Source organism: Thermobia domestica, chromosome 7 (assembly GCF_964235325.1).
Source record: "Thermobia domestica chromosome 7, izTheDome1.hap1.1, whole genome shotgun sequence".
Classification (NCBI taxonomy): domain Eukaryota; kingdom Metazoa; phylum Arthropoda; class Insecta; order Zygentoma; family Lepismatidae; genus Thermobia; species Thermobia domestica.
Window position 1 is genome coordinate 210,778,190 of NC_137460.1, and position 17,993 is coordinate 210,796,182.

General features: G+C 34.8%; 1 protein-coding gene across 1 annotated transcript in view; it reads left to right on the plus strand.

Moving 5' to 3' along the window:
- Positions 1 to 17,993, plus strand: part of LOC145690708 (putative ATP-dependent RNA helicase DDX60) — a 74,415-nt gene that overhangs the window by 39,597 nt on the left and 16,825 nt on the right. Inside the window, exons 5-7 of the mRNA XM_081765872.1 lie at positions 3,225 to 3,330; positions 8,279 to 8,572; positions 14,954 to 15,104. Coding sequence (XP_081621998.1) covers positions 3,225 to 3,330; positions 8,279 to 8,572; positions 14,954 to 15,104 — 551 coding nt within the window. The remainder of the gene's footprint in view (positions 1 to 3,224; positions 3,331 to 8,278; positions 8,573 to 14,953; positions 15,105 to 17,993) is intronic.

A 17,993-nucleotide genomic window follows, 5' to 3' on the forward strand; every position in this document is an offset into this window, starting at 1 on the left:
TTCTTTTAGTCCCGAGCACGAGTAGTTAACTTCCTTTCAGAAAAAAAGAGCTCATGTGGTTCAGATTCCACGTTAATCAGTATGTCCACGTCTCATATAACCCCGCTGCTGAACGGGACGTTAAACTCAAACTCAACTCAAGTGCGATAACATTCAAAATTAAATCTTCGTCCTAAACACTGGAACGAAAACTTACCCAAAGAGAAACTATGTATGTAATAACGTCTGTCAAGAGAACTACCTGCTGGTTACGTTCGACCTGCCGTGGACAAAGTATCTCTGGAGTCTTTATGTGTACACGTTATCTGATTCGATATAATTTTTCGCATATAATTTCCAGTCAAAGACACACATTTTATTTATTTATTTTTGCACGTGCGATTAAAGTAAAGAGTTCACAAAGTACTTACCATAACCACATGTTTTTGTGCGCAATACAGTTGACTATATTAGCCACGATCAGTTCCATTGAAAACTGATAAACACCATATGCAATACATTGAATATTAGGCTATCATTCGCACAATTACCTGCAAAACACTACTGCACATTCTTTATTCTTTTGTCCCTTGCACGTATGTGATAGATCACTCAGATAAGATTATCAGTTCAAGAAATACTTAACATGTATTTACCTCTTTTAGTAAAGAAATCTAAAGTGACTCGGTTGTGCATTTGCAAACAGCTACTAATCTTTGACCAGCAAATAAAGAAACGAAAAAGAAAGAAATGGACTTGGCTTGTTGTATTTTTCTTTCTTTTCAACTGTAACGTAAGTTTGATGGTTACTTTCTTGCCCCTTCGTCCCTAACAGGAAGAGTATTGCAACACGTGATGAAAATGTAGAACACCCAATGCAGTATCCAATAAATGCATCTGAATATGTTGCAATGTAAATATGAATGGAAAGCATTATTGGCACCAATCTTTTCATTTTCACTGGCAATAGACATAAAAGTATAGTAAAATCGCTCAAAGCGTCCCCAGGCGGCTACAAAGGAAGCGGAACACCACAGATTTGTCTATTTTTTTCGTTACTTTTGTTTTCATTGCATCCTCCTCCTTCCGTCTTCTTTAGCTTGAAGGGCATAGTTCTGGGACGTTAAACTGAAATAATTCATTTAATTTGAATTCAATTTGGATATGTTGTAATGAAGAGAAAAAAGAACTCAATCATTAGTTTCATGATATGTGCTTATATTACTCTTAAATATAGCATATTGTTAATATTATGTAACTTCCATAACGATAACGCTTGCACGAACCAAACATGTTCGCCCCCTGTCCTTCCTCCTCCCCCCTCCCGGAAGGTAGTGCCGCAAAAGCCCGATGAGAAAAAAATACAATCTTTCTTTGCCACTCCCAGAAATCCGTCCTTGACCGCCCCAGTCCATACTATTATACTGAATTCCTTTAATGATTGTTGTGTTTTATATTATTATTATTATTATTATTATTATTATTATTATTATTATTATTATTATTATTATTATTATTATTATTATTATTATATAATGTATCCATCGATAATAAAAGTTTAGCGATGGCAACAATGTACTACTTCGACACCGAACACGTGCCGTTTATGGCTTATTTGAAGTGTTATTTATGAGAGCGGTTAAGATAAATTTTCTGCTTGAGTACAAAGGAAGCCGGTTGGGGACCAATAGAACGTCTCAACTATAATAAAGAGTATAGCCACTTTTGTCCATTGATAATAACTTTTCCAGTAATACAGTTTCTCCCCTTTGTCTCATAGCTTTATGGGGCCGCGGTGGCTCAATGGTAGCACGTTCACGTCTGGTGTGTGGGGTCCCTGGTTGGATCCTAGCTCGCGCCAAGTGGGCGTTGTGGATAAACACCGTGTATGTGTGTTTTCTTCCACTTTCTTCATTCCACCATTTCATTCATTCTCATCATCACTGTCTCCTGTAGTCTACATAGCATAAACATGGGACGTAAAACTAAAAGATTTAATTTCAGATTTCCTTTGGGCTTATTGATCTCCCTTAACTACAAGAGTATAAAGTACTCTGAAAGAGTTTGTAAGAAATGAAGATCACGTAGGTATCCAACATGCAGAGGTAAATTTAACGTTAGAAGCACATAATAGCGTTACTTTCACTGGACAGCTTCAAGTTAGACAAGTGGCCACTTAAAAAGTAATATATATCTTTTGAGAGAACGAAGGTTCTATAAGAATCAGGCCAAAGTTCTCAGGTGGCCTAACAGATTTGAATGTACCTTGGTGTAGAGTGCATATTCAGCTCGAATTGCGAAATAAGTAAGAATGTCAGTATGTCTAAAGTATATATGTTACAGTCGATGTGGTGCTTTCCGAAGCTGTTAGATAGCTTTCCTAACGGTTATGTTCCAAACCACTACATATATGTGCACCTTGCATGGAGAACTGACGGGAATTGAAACATTCCAAGTTAACATGAGTGACTGGTCGCGAAGCGGGTACATAAATGAGATATATCAACGGTTTATTCATAACCACATTTTATGGATAAATATAGTCAATATCTGAACATAAAATCGACTATAAGTAAATTTGAGAATATGAGGCGTAAGGTAGAAAAACAGTAGATATTTTATCCTAAAATTTTGTGAAGCTGCAATCATATCAAAGTTTCTTACCTGAAAAACACCGGCAAATTGTGTTTAATAATAATAATAATAATAATAATAATAATAATAATAATAATAATAATAATAATAATAATAAATAGATACGATTAGTTACTTAAATATGTTAAAATAAATTTTAATGCCTTTATTGTTTTTCCTTCTATGATACCGGTTGATGGGGGATCCGTAGACTAGTAGTTAGAGGGTTGGACTCACCTCTGCGTGGTCCTGGGTTCAATTCCTGGCCGGTGTACCCCAATTTTCGGTGTCCACTCACCGTCGTGAGGCAAACTTGGGAGTTATGTGATTAAAAGACGTGACCGTCAGTGAGTCCAGAAAGCTTGTGATATGCCTGTTAAAGACAGAGTGATGCAGCGTGCTAACCATGTGTTCATTCCTATGGTGGACATAGTTCCGCTGGTCGCTAACAGATGGTGTTGAACCCATCACTTCAATTCAAGCTCGCAAAGAGCTGTCACGCTAAGGTTATGTTATTAACATCATTGTCCCTTATTTATTAGTAGGAAAGTACATGACACTATATGTAAATTGTTTTCTATTGATAGATGGCTTTTCTTTTTTTTCTGCAGAGCATTAACAATGTTAAATCATTGTCTTCTGTACAAAACTTCTCCTGAATTGAAGCCACAAATGCAGTACTTCTTTTGCTTTGCAGCTCAGTTTCTCACAATTCAGGTACCTGCTTTTTTATAATTTGCATAGTTCGTAGATAAATACTTTATCTATTATTTGACTAATCTAGAATTCGGAGTATTAATTCCTGTTGCTTTTGCTATTTACATTCATTTTTCATTTATGACAGTGACCTGGTACATAGAATCCATCAGTTGCCATGTATCAGAATTACAGGATATAAAATGTAAGATTATATATAAATGGCTATGTGTAAAATATTGGTAATATTATAAAATAGTCAAAATTCTGAAACAAAGCATGATAGATACATGCAGTTAGTAACAATGCTCTTAAAATTCAGTAATTAACTTTTCGAACTTGGTTTATTTGAATAAAGAATAAAATTAGTAATTTAAATAATTATCTGGATAGTGAATAATTATTCGGATGACGGATAATTGGTCGACTACTGGGAACGAATATTCGGATATTCAGTAAGAGTTCAAAAATTAACCGAATAAAATATATTTGCATAATTTTCATAGCATTAATCACAACAGTAGAACCTTTTCTGTGTACCTTGTCAGTAGATTGCAATGAACGCTCCTTTAAGTTACCCTACAGACATCAAGACTATGTTGAAGTTCTTGCATAAACAATAAGTGTGTAATTCTTTCAAATTTCACTCTTTCTGAAATGGACAGAAAACATCTATTGCTTCGTGTAATAAAAATCCATAAGAGTGAAGTTGTTGCATAAACCAGCAGTCTGGGATTCTTTCTTTCAAATTTCCCAATTTATGGTATGAACAGAGAACACTTGTTGCTTCGTGTAACAAAATTCCATGAGAGTTAAGTTTTGGGGAGCAGAGCGGACCTGTCCTTGTTCGATTCATCAATGAGGGATGTTTGGTTTAAGATCACACACGACTGTAGCAAATACAGAAGGGCCGTATGTAACTGGAGAATTACAGGAGCGTTTCTTATTTGAGACACTAGGTGTCATTGTAACATAGCTATTCGCTGTCACTGTGTGTTTAAAAAGAAAGAAAAAAACTATACTTCTGTAGATCGTCGAGCTACATACTATACGTTAACTTCAAGTTTGCACGTTCATGTTTGACAGACTGGGTGGTGGTGGGGCCTATTAGAAATATCTGATAGTTTTAAGACTGTTAAAGTTTTATATTACATACTAGAATGACGCAACTCTACTACAGTGTAAAACGTTTGCATAAAGTATATTTTCTCGAGGTACTCGGCATTTCTTCCCATAGTCTCATTCCACCAGATCTTCCATCCTCATTCACTTGCATAAGTCATCCGTACTCTTAGACTAAAGGACATAATCATTGGTCGTTAAACTAAAAGATTTCATTTAATTTTTTCGCACAATTTGCACATTCTCCTCCTGTCTAGATATTAAATGATGCCGTTTCTACAAAAATATTTTTCATGGACATTTGTAACGTGTGCTAAAGACGTTTAATTAGAGGCACGAGTTTTTCGTAATGCGCGATGAAACGAAATGCGTCACAATTAAGTAATTTTCAGTTTCTTGACGTTTTATGATATTCTGTTTGTGTTTTCATTGGTTTCCGTTGCGCGATAAAACGCGAAATTGGCAGTTTTGCGCGAAAATTTTAACAATACGCGAAATAACGCGAAATTTTGAAAATATGTTTCCATTAATTTAAAAACGCCAGTTTTGTGCTGACGAAACGGTAGAACGTGGCATGAACGGTGCATTTTGGGTGATTCGGACACGGCTATAGAGAACATGTTGCGTGTTAGCCATCACCGTCGCAGCTGGTTGGGAAGGAAGCGTTTTAATTAGCTAGCCAATGGCATGGACTGGTGATAAGTGACACACATACAACAATGAAGAAGGAAAATGTGGAAACATGTAACATGCTTATGTTTAATGCTTAAATGTAATTTGCACGTATGTATTTTCAGAAGACAGCAAAACTTTTCTACTCATAATAAATTTAGTTACTGATTTTCCTTCAATTTGATTATAAAAATATAATTTTCTAAAAGTGAAATTTACAGTTAAGGAAATATTCAGTGTATTTTGTTCTTAGGTAATTAATAGTTTATTTTTGTAATCTATGAACGAAATCTATGAATATCTTTTCCACAAGAGCTACAAAATGCGAAACTTTATTTGAAAAATGCGACAAAACGCAAAATTTTCAAATTCTTAGTGCGAAAAACTTGTACCCCTACCTTTAATTCCACAAAATACCGAAAAACGTAGAGTGTATATATTTATTTAGTATACAGAGATTGCTTTTGTGGTATATTTTCTTTTATTTTTTTTTGGAATATTCTAATTTGTGCACTTACCGATTCAATTGTATCAACAATGTTATGCAATGTTAACTATTGGGACAGTGTGTTATAGTCACACAAAAATTGAAGTTAATGATAATTTTGGGGGTGTCTCCCTTTTCTCATTAAACTATACTGTGTACTGTTCTGTTGGTAGTATCACAATGAAAAGTTTAATGAGAGTATCAGTTTTATTTTAACTGATGACATGGTTAGCGTACGGCATTAAGTTTTAACTTGATAATTTTCTTTTTTTCTAAAACTGCCAATGAGGAGGGGAGCTCAGCAACGCCTATCGATTGGTAGATTATCATGTGTGGATTTTTTTTTTAACTCTAATAATATTGTACAGTTTGGTATTTATTTATGTAATAAAGGGGTGTCCCAATATTCACGCAAGAAGTAATTGTGATAGAAAACACAGGTTTATATATATATTGATTCATGAAGTAAAGAGTATAAGGTTATGCATGGAATAGCATATCGGATAAGTAGCCTTCACGGCTTTCCTGGCACATACGCACTTTAAAAAAATCATGGTTATACAGTATGGCGCTAAATTCGTTGTACAAAAGCAGAGTGATTCCTGAGAGTAAACACACAAAAAAGTTCCTATAAACATAGGGCGAAAACCCCATCGTTTACGTGTTGTAGGCTGCCGAAAACATGAAAAAATGAATTCTAAAGGTCCATAGCTCCAAAACTACGGGACTTACTGCAATCGAGTCAAGTCTTCACTTAGGAACTAGTATGTGCTCTATCCAAAAATACATGTTTTAGAATCCTAAGGTACTCACGCAATTTTTATGGAGGTAATTGGAGAGTACTTTATATCATAGGCCCGTAGTCAAACTCCCTCTATAAAAATTGTTGTGGAAGCACCTCAGGATTCTGAAACACGCATTTTTGGATAGGGCACATGCTAGTTCCTAAGTGAAGTCTTGACCCAACCAAGGTAGGTCCCATAGTTTTGGAGCTATGAACCTTTAAAATTCATTTTTTCATGATTTCGGCAGCCTGTAACACGTAAACGATGGGGTTTTCGCCCTATGTTTATGGGAACTTTTTTGTTTGTTTTACTCTCAGGAATCACTGCTCTGCTTTTGTACAACGAATTTAGCGCCATACTGTATATGGAATAGCATATCGGGCAAATGACCTCCACGGTTTTCCTGGCACGTACACACTTTTTTGTTGAAATTTTCCATGGTTATGTATAGAATAGGATATTGATAAATAGCCTCCACGGCTTTGTTGGTACATACGCACTCTTTTGTTGAAATTTTCCATGGTTATGTTACAGAATACCACATCGGGTTACTAAATGACCAATGATTTTGCTGGCACATACGCACTCTGTTGAATATTTCTATGTTTATGTTATGGAATACCATATCGGGTAAATGGCCTCCACGGCTTTCCTGGCACGTACGCACCCTTTTGTTGAAAGCATCCATGGTTATGTATGGAATAGCATATCGGGTAAATGGCCTCCATCGGCTTTGCTGGCACGTACGCACCCTTTTGTTGAAAGCATCCATGGTTATGTATGGAATAGCATATCGGGTAAATGGCCTCCATCGGCTTTGCTGGCACGTACGCACCCTTTTGTTGAAAGCATCCATGGTTATGTATGGAATAGCATATCGGGTAAATGGCCTCCATCGGCTTTGCTGGCACGTACGCACCCTTTTGTTGAAAGCATCCATGGTTATGTATGGAATAGCATATCGGGTAAATGGCCTCCATCGGCTTTGCTGGCACGTACGCACCCTTTTGTTGAAAGCATCCATGGTTATGTATGGAATAGCATATCGGGTAAATGGCCTCCATCGGCTTTGCTGGTACATACGCACTCTTTTGTTGAAAGCATCCATGGTTATGTATGGAATAGCATATCGGGTAAATGGCCTCCACGGCTTTCCTGGCACGTACGCACCCTTTTGTTGAAAGCATCCATGGTTATGTATGGAATAGCATATCGGGTAAATGGCCTCCATCGGCTTTGCTGGTACATACGCACTCTTTTGTTGAAATTTTTCATCACCATTTTGCAAAAATGTTGCTGAATTTCGTTGATACAGCGCTCAATTTCCTTCTTCATGGCATAGATGGTCGTGGGCTTGTTGGCATAAACTTAGACTTAAAAAAAAAAAAAAAAAATCCAGTGGCGTTAAAATTGCATGATCTAGGCGGACAATTATGTATGAAAACTCGCTGTTCTTTCGTGTAACGCTCAATTTTTAATAAACGTGAACTGTCAGCTGTCACACTGTCTTTTTTTTCCGTTGGCAACACCTTACCGCACAAATGGCGCAAAATTCAAATCTTGCGTGAATTTTGGGACACCCTTTATTAATTAGGGAAATAGCTGCTGTTGATATGTTCTCCGTATTCAAAGAATATGCCTTCATATCAGTTACGTCATAGGCATCGATGACAAACTGATCAAGATCGAGGAAAATTGCATTAGAAAAGTATGCGGAAACATAATTGTATTACTCTTTGATTTTTGCAGTATCTCGGAGCAAGTGAGAAAAGTGGGAGAGAAAGCTGATGAGTGCCTTTTTAAGGTTACGAATGTTTCATTGTCGAAGATAATAACTTTCATTATGTTCCTGCCATGAAATACAATTTATTTTTCTCTCACTCTCTCTTTTTTCTCTTCTCAGAAATTGTTAGATGACCATACAAATCCTCAGTGTTTGGCAGGAATAGCTACTCATCTTCAGTACCATGAACCAGGAAATCTTGTGTTCGTATACCTGTTGAAAGCTGGAGTTCTCCATGAAATTTGTAAAAAGAAAAATGGTAGATTTTCGAAAGAAGCAATGCATTCATTGGTTATTCTTTTGTGCCATTTATTTACGCACCAAAGAGCTCATCGAACAAAGTGCCGTGTATTTACCAACAAAAGAGCCCGTCGAAGAATTGTTCTGAAACCAATGCCTGAACATGTCATAAAGGTAAGTTGTGATCGACTTACACAATTTGAGCTGCAGAGAATTATCACAGATATTTAAATTCTTACTGGAGTTACATAGTTGCGTTGTTTGAATTCACTAAAGCTTCTAGAATAACGCTCCCCAGTTCAACGATGTGCCAATCACTAAATTTTTGAATTTATGAAAACAATAATTAGGATCTGTGGAGCAGTGAGTAGATTTAAGTCCGATTATTTTTTTAATTGTTTATTTAGTTAATTCGGACTAATTGGGAGATAAATTGACCAGATTAAATAAAATAAGTAAAAAAAAGAAAGAAAGAAAAAGAAAAAAAGAAAAAATCAGTAGAAAATGTATTAAAACTGCAGAGCATAGGCTTAAATACCAGTGATGGAGAAAATATGTAAGCAAACCTATTTGAAATACAAAATAGTATCACAAAAGGTATTTAAAATACAAAATAGTTTTCAGGAATGTATTTAAAATATAAAATACAAAATACGTATTTCAAGTACATTTGCAAAATACAAAATAGGTATCACTAATTTTATACATAGTCTACAAAATATTTGTATTGACTATTGTTCATATAATAGTTTAGACATCAAACACATCCATTTTGTTTGCACTAACCAACATCAAATACTTCCATTAGGCCTACATCAAACACGATTCTTTTAAGGAAATGTTTATTTGCTTTCAGCAACAATTGTTTCTCGAACATTTTGTCATTCATACTCATTCTGTGGGGTCTCATAATGAGGTCCCCAATTAAGAAAAGTCGCTCAACAGCTGCTGAACTTGGCATACACGTATTGAACTTTTTAAATAATTTGAGAACAAGCGGGTACTTCTCCAGTACACACATCGAAGAATCTGCATCCTTAAGTTACTGGACACACTGTAACTGAGAAACATTGGTGGACATACAGATATTCTCCTCGTGATCGCTCGTGTCTGATTCGAACAAATGATATTGTTCATCATTAAGATCATCTGCTTTCTCACTTGATGGTACAGTATTGTCAGTTGAGTGTTCAGGCGAATCTCTTCCATAAATGCATCTTTCGCAGATGATGTTTTCTTTGGGAACCCATCTAAGTTTAAAAAACGGATGAGTGACAGAAGCAAGGATAGCATCATTTACTGATGACTCCAAGATTAAATATTCATGGAATCTTTTGTCCACGCTCTTTAACAATACCTTCACTAGCGGATTCCAGTACTTTAAAGAACGGAGTTCCAGTTTTTCCAGAACTAAGTTCTGGGATGAGCTCGCCATAAAAGAAAAAGTCAGACGATTGGAGTCGATCAAATCTTGTGTGATGGACTCCATACAATTTAAGTATTCATCGAGAAATTCCAATTCGTTATCTTTAAAACTGGGAATTCCCAGTGCAAGGTATGAATCATTTAACTTACTTTTTATGTTTTGAAGTTCCATTAAGCTATCAAAATAAGAATTCCACCTTGTACGACAAGGTATTCTGATAGACACACCAACAATATCTTTGAAAACTTAGCATGATTTCGGGGATTTCTACAGCAAGTTTCAGAGAGCATCACACGTTGCGAAGAAAATGTTGATGTCTGTTGTAGTTCCCTCTACCAACGAATGCAACAAGGTTAACACCATGAGTACAACAACGCTGATGGGGCTGACACTGTAAATGAAATACTACGTTCTGAACATTCTCAATATCAGAGTTCGAAGATTCCATCTCATCATCAGATTCCTCACTATCATTTTCTTCCACTTCAGACGGTCCACTTCTTGACAGTGTAGATCCATTACTAAAAGCCGTCACCATATTGGATACATTATCCGTTACAATTTTGTTACCTTGGTCAGCTGAATGTCGTATTCGTGCAAGATGTCCAAAAATAATGTGGCTATCCTGTCATGTGAACGCTTTCCTTTAAATCGAGTGCATATAAGTGCTGTTGATTGTCTCATGAAATTAGCATTTATCTGAAAATAAAATAAAACAAAAAAAAAAAATAATAATAATAATAATAAATAAATAAATAAATAAATAAAAAAAAACACTGAATAGAAATAGCATTTATGGGAGTATGAACTTCCATAAACTACCGAATGAGCAGAAACTAGCCTCAACTAGATAGCTGACACACTATAATAATAACTTTGTTAGATCCCTGTACAGGGCGGTTAAATGTACAACTTAGATCAGTAGTTTACGCGTGCATTTTTGTGGAACATTTAGTTATGGTTTCTCAACAGTACATCTTGCATAGTTGTGTTGGGTACCGCCTGTATCGATAATTTCAGTAAAGTTGTATTGTAACTGAAGACATTGATTTTCTTTTTGTTTCTAATCGTAATATTTATATAAAGAAAGTTATGTTATTATAGTTTTTAATTTACGTAGATATGATTAAAATGAATGCGTTACTTTGTACGACTTACTTTAAGAAGTATAAGGAAATTTGTTGTGGCTTCCAACTTGCCAGATATAGTCTTCTTACAAAATGTTAAAAAAGTGTGCTTTCAACGCGCCGTTCAAGCCAGAGAATAGTCTTAATTCACAACAAAGATAATAATAGCACTTACGGATCCACAGTCATAATAATAATAATAATAATCAACAGTTTACAGCACTCATTGATGCTTTAACCACTACGCTACCAGTCCGCTCTTTGAAAACCCATACACTCACTTTAGAATCTGTGTTCTTTCATTCAGACCACATGGTTTGTACCACGACTTCTTGCTGTGCTTGGACAATCCACTGTCCGGATTCAGAACAACTCAGATGGACGCTTCGGCACAGTATGCCGAATATCCCGGGTTCTAGTACCGGTACAGTCATGCACTTTTTCGCACTTTGTGCATCGTTATTCAATAATACGTGACCACGTTGTCTTTTCTTATTTGTTTACACAGAATCTCTCAATAACTTCCGCGAAGTCATTAATTTGTACAATAGACGTTCACTGGCGTTATCAGAAATTGCAGACACAGATTCAGATCCATTCGCACACGTAGCTACACTTATGTTGTCTAATGATTTTCAAACTAGCTTATTCAGGGCCCCCCATAGATTTGACGGGCTCCCGAATATTTTTTGTGAACCCATCCCCCCAAAGGTTGTCAGAATTGTTGTTGACTCCGTTTTTTTTTTTTATTAACATAGCCGAGTATCAATTTAAAAATCGCTAAATTCCTGAATTATTAATGCAATAATCCTTATTTCTGTCACCGAAACGTGTTTTGAAAGTCGCTAATTCCATATTTTCAAAATTTTGTCTTATTTAATTTAATCTCTAGAAAAGCTATGATTATTTTGTCGCTGTTAGGGCTTTCAAATGTAAGAAAAAAATGCAATTGAATGAAGAAAATTTAAGAATTATTCAGCTTATAGTCTATAGTTTTTAATATTTTCGCGACCATCTTATTTGTAAATTGGTACAACATATACTTGTTTCCATTTCGAAGGGAATACTCCAGTTTTTTAATAATTTACTAAAAACATTCGATAAAATTGTTGAGACATCATTATTACAGGCTTTAATTATGTAGTACGGAATATTATCAGGTCCAGAGATCATCAGTACCCTCTTTAATTTTTAATTGTTGAATTACATCAGTTTCCGTGATACTTGAAATCAAATCGACATACTTAAATTGCTGTTATTTTTTTTTTTTTTTTTTTTTTAATTTCATAACCTCATATTTTAGATGGTGATGGCAACCTAATTTAAAAGAATGGTAAAAATCATCTTTGGAAAATACTGCAATGATAATTGTCTCTGTCACTGATATATTGTTAGATTTTATCTTACGCAGTTCTTGCAGTACGGATGCAGTTCTTTATATTTAGTAGACACTCATATCTTTGAAATCTTTGAACTTCATCTTAACGAGGCTAGGAAGTTATTGGGAATAGACTCAATAGTATTTGCCAAAATCTTTGACTACATTGTTCCAAATCACCGTACCATATTCCAAATGAGAACAGAGAATTTTGCAGATATTAATATTTGAAAAATTATGGCAAACCCATTTTAACATTGTTATTGTTTTCTGGCCTTTACCTGTAAATGTTATTTAAATAATAATTTGAAGGGTAAGGGAAAAAATAAGGAATGTCACAAAACTGCATTTTCGAGAAAACGGCGTTTTAATATTGAAAACCACGTAAAAAGAATAGGGTTAGTTACATCTTTTGCCCCTTTTTACATGGACATTTTTACATCTACGTATGCATGGCATATACAGTCAAATAGTACCAAGAGTCACCAACAGATAGGACAAAGAACCCGAAAAAGCACATACATGGACATTCCTTGTTTTTTCCCCTTACCCTTCATTTGTTATCTATCATTATTCCGAGATCTTTAACGTAAGTTCCAAATTCAATTTCCTGATTACGTATTATATGTTTATCAGAGAAAAGATAAGTTTTCCTGGAAAAAATTATATCTTGAGTTTTAGCAATATTCAAAAGTAGCAAATTATTCTTTGACCATTTAGCTAATATATTAATGTTTCGTTGTAACATAACTTGATCTTGCAAAGTATTAATTTCATTAAGGATTTTAATGTCATCAGCATACATCAAATATTTACAGGTTAACTCATCAGGTAAATCATTTATATAAAGTAAAATCAGTAAGACACCTACGTTAGAACCCCGAAGTACTCCAGATGTTATGTTAAAAAATAAAAGTAGTATAGCTATTATATCTAAGTCTAAATTTCCTGTTCTGAAATACGTATCTAGTCATTTTATTATATGATTTGACATTTGTACCCGTAGAGCTTACTTATTAATAATTGATAAGGCAGTTTATCAAATGCTTTTGCAAAATCAAAGTAAATAACACCAGTTTGACCACCAGATCGAATAACAGAAAATAGACTTTGCATAAAGCTTACCAAGTGCTTAATAACTGACTTCCCATTTATAAAACTATTTTAATTAGTATCCAACTGATCACAGACAGTGCTGGACAAGTAGTTGTACGTTATTTTTTCAAAAATTTTAGGAATAACATGAATTATAGAAATAGGCTTATAATCATTGATATTACCATCATTAGTCTTGGATATGGGTGTTATGGCTACTACCTTCCAAGCTTTAGCATAAATATTTTCATTTAAGCTCCAATAAACAAGGATGCTAACAGTGATGAAATTACTTCTGCCACTCCTTTTATAACGAAAACAGGTATTCCATCTATACCAGATGCAGATTTGATCTTTAAGGATTTAATAGCATCTCTTATAGTTTTAATTGTAAGCATAGGGGTTTTCTGTCACAAAAGGTTTTTGATAAAGTCAAATAATTTAATTTGATTTGATTTTGAGTTTAGCGTCCGTTTCAGCAGTAAGGCTGTATGAGACGTGGAACTACTGATTAACGTGAAATCCGAACCGCGCGAGCTTCCGCCGGGAATCGAACCCGGGTCTCTCACACCAAAGGCGCATACGCTAACCGCTTAGCCAAAAGGGAGCTCAATGTTAAATAATTATTCTATTACCAATAGTTGGAAATGTCGGATAAACTGATGTATGGCACTCAGCAAAGGGGCGACTCTGTGCGAATAACAGAAACTTGCCTTAATTTTTCTTGCAAACTGGCGTATCTTGAATTACGGCAGTTCGAGAGAAATTTAATTCTCTACAATTGAGATACAACGAACATCAAACTGCTTATTCCACAGTTATATTTAGGAATTTATATATAGCTATTAAAGAGAATTATAGAGTTCCTAAAGGAAAATTCGGGACTGGTCTTAACTCAAAAATTGATTTTTTTTTTACATACGACACTTTGTAAACAAAGGGACGATATGTATATATATATATATATATATATATATATATATATATATATATATTAATTTTTAGCAACTGTATGTTCGAGACAATTAGCGTACATATGTTTAATGTTACCTCTTTACGGCCCACCTGGTCATGCATTATGATTTTAATTTAAAGAACACTACCTTAAGTGTTAAAATTCAAATATTATCAGAGGACATTGTTGGTTCATTGTTCTCTGAAATGAAGCTGTATTTTTTTTAATATTATTTTTTTTTTAACCAAGTAGTGTCGTACCTAATCGGCGTGACAAACATCTTGGCATTTGAAGGCGGCGCTGCAAGTTCCCTTTAAATGCTGCTAGCAAATGAGAGGCCAGCGGTATTGCCACGTTTATTTTGTACACATCCACGTCTATCCCCTGCCACCTGATTGCACTGTAGTTTGTCTGCTTAGCCATGGCCACACCGCTTTACCATTCGGCAACGACGCGCCAGAGCTTGCGTTTTATTCGTTTAGCTGAAATGCCAAGATATTTGTCACAGAGTTTAATATTACTACTGATCGAAAAACCACATAGTTGACATTTTACCCTTTCTTTTTAACTTTAGGAAATAGAGAAATATAACAAGCAAGTGAGAGTAGTTTTTGATAGCTACCACCGATGTGTTGCAGAATATTGTGCGAAAACAATGGGAGAAGACAACGTTCTGCCTTTGTCTGGAGTGAAGTTTACACCTGCCATAAACTACTCAACAACTGGTGAGTATGTGTTCCTTGGCTTTTCTTGTTTTAATTTGACGTCCTACGATTATGTCCTTTAGTCGAAAGGAGACGGATGGTTAATGAAAATCTGGGAGGAAACTGGAGAACCCTGAGAAAAGTTAACGGACATGATGTTGTTAGCTACAAACTCACTTGTATTGGGATCGAAACAGACCTTTAGTACCAAAAATGAACGCTGTACCACTTGTATTGCTCCCTTTTGTTCACGCAACGGTTTGATTGAATTTGTAATGCCACGCTGTCGATAGTGATCATTATGACAGGCGATAGGTGACACTTACTAAAGCCCTTCAGTCGCCACTAGAAACATTGTTCTAGAAAGATATACTTCAACGCATCCAGATTCGTTGAACGAGTTGACCTTACCCGAGAGAGTCGACGTAACCTAAGATTTTCCAGATCTTTGCATATGAAGGTAATAGATTTAAAATTGTAGTGTAAGAAAACAACAATTTCTGCACAAACACTACTTAAACATGTAAACAACAACTGGATTCTAATTTATTATGGTTTATATTTTGTTCAAAATAGAAGTGTCAAACAATCAACAACAACAAACAAATTATTCTTTGCGTTAACGAAGATTTTATATATGATGGTATAATTGCATTATCATAACCGATCTTCAATTTGCTAAGATGCTGGTCGTGACAATAGTTGATTTTATTTTATTGGACTTCTCTCGTTAATTACAACTGTTTAGGTAGTAACATACTCCAGGAGAATCCGGCTGTATTAAGCAGTGGATAGCTTTAAGACCATAATATATATTGTAGGAATCAAATAATAGAAACAGTAGATTATATATATATGCACATCATTCAGCCAGTCCTTGTAATTAATTATGAATTATAATTGCGCTGGGTAGATTGTAGCCTAATATATATTATTTAGATTATTTATTTACTCACTTCTATGATTCTCTTATTTATGTATTCATTTCTTCATACGTGGCTCCATTATTTATTTATTTATTTATTTATTTCATATCAAATATTTATTATCTTATTTTTTTACTTATTCAAAAACGTTGCCTTTCATACGTCATTTATGGCTATAAAATCGCACCAAGCAATTAAACTCATCCTCTTTTCTTTCAAAAATTCATTAAAATCCACATTCAGGTCGTGCCATCGATCCACAAGATTGGGTGTTGATTCTCCACTTACCAATTACCTGAATGATCATTACACATAAACTATGAGTAACGCCGTACACAAACATCTACACATTTAATGAAGTGGTTATCGAAATTTTAATATTTGTCTTACTAAAACACAATTAAAAGTTCCAGATTTCATAACTGATTTTACACAAGAATTTGGATTTGGCTTCAAGATAATTTAATACATTATGCAGAACATTTGGGAGAATTTAGCTGGGGCAGGATAATCCTGCCGGAGATGCTTAGTTACTCATGCATCATTATTACATCTATTTATACCATCAAATACTAAAGTACTTTTACTTTAATTATCCTAAATACTTATTCAGAGTTTTGTTCGTTTTCTGGCTGCAAGGAACTTCTCAAAATCCAGGAAATTTGATTGAAAATTAAGTTGTTAAATTTCATTTTCTTATAGGAGATTTCACATATAGTATAGTAATAATTACAATTTCTTCTTTTAACAAAAATACATTGGCACCAAAATTATTTCGTATTGTCAATCACTATTCTGTAATCTTCGGTGCAGGTTCAGATTACCTCAACTAATACAAAACATATTTAAACCAACAAATACCATTGAAACACAAATAATAAACATAACTGTGCAGGTCAAATATATATAAGCTCCATTAAATATCAGTTACCTGAAAATTGTGATGTAAAAGCGAAAGCTGGAGCATCACACACTGAGCCAGTGTGCCTTCCCCTCCCCGTCCATGGCTTCTTGAAATGTTAATAAAAACAAATGTGTTTTTAATGACAATTTCATATGATTGATTGGTTGAATTTATCCCATTTCATAACCGAAGTAGGCATGGACCTACTATAGTTTAACACAAACTTTCATGAGCTTTCATGGCTCGTGCATACTGCTCATGTTTTTGCCCTATAGAGAACAATACTTCAAACGAAACATTTTACGGGGCCGCGGTGGCTTAGTGATAGAGCTTTCAACAGGGATGTACTTGGTGTCTTGTAGCGAATTTTTGTTATCTCTTCTATGGATCGGAAACTGCGACCTTTCAGAGTGGATTTCAACTTGACGAATACAACGAAATTTGCAGTTGTAAAATCAGGCAGTAGGTTGATTAGGATACAATAATTGTATTTTTCTTTATCACAATCTCCGTAATGAGGAGCTCCGAATTACTAGGAACATTGTCATGCTGCAGTTCTAGAGTTAAATAACAATCATTGTCTTACCTGTCGTTTTGTATGGACCCTATGCTCGTCGAGGACGCTCATCCCTCCGAAAGCCATATGAGTCATACGTGACTTATCGATCTCACATAAACGTGGCAATGCTTCTTACGACATACGATTTGCTCTATAAATTTTAGATTGTAATGTATTTGTAACCTTTTCCGAGTTATTGCATCATTTCCAAGTTCAACCTTTTTCTCTTCTGTTGTGGTAACACGGTTTAATGTCTCTATTAAACTTGGAGTCAACTTAAACAGTTCTTGCCAGTATTTAATTAAATGTGCACAAGTAGTCAGTATTTCACTTCCTGTATGCGCAAAAGGCGTTTCTTTTGACACATGTTTAACGTTATTTCAAGACGAAAAGTTTGCAAGACTGATCTGCGAGTGTAACTTTTTTTGTTTTTGTATTTATTAATGGTTCCAATTTTCAAATCCAATTTGGTTGTTCCATTTAAAATAATAATAATAATAATAATAATAATAATAATAATA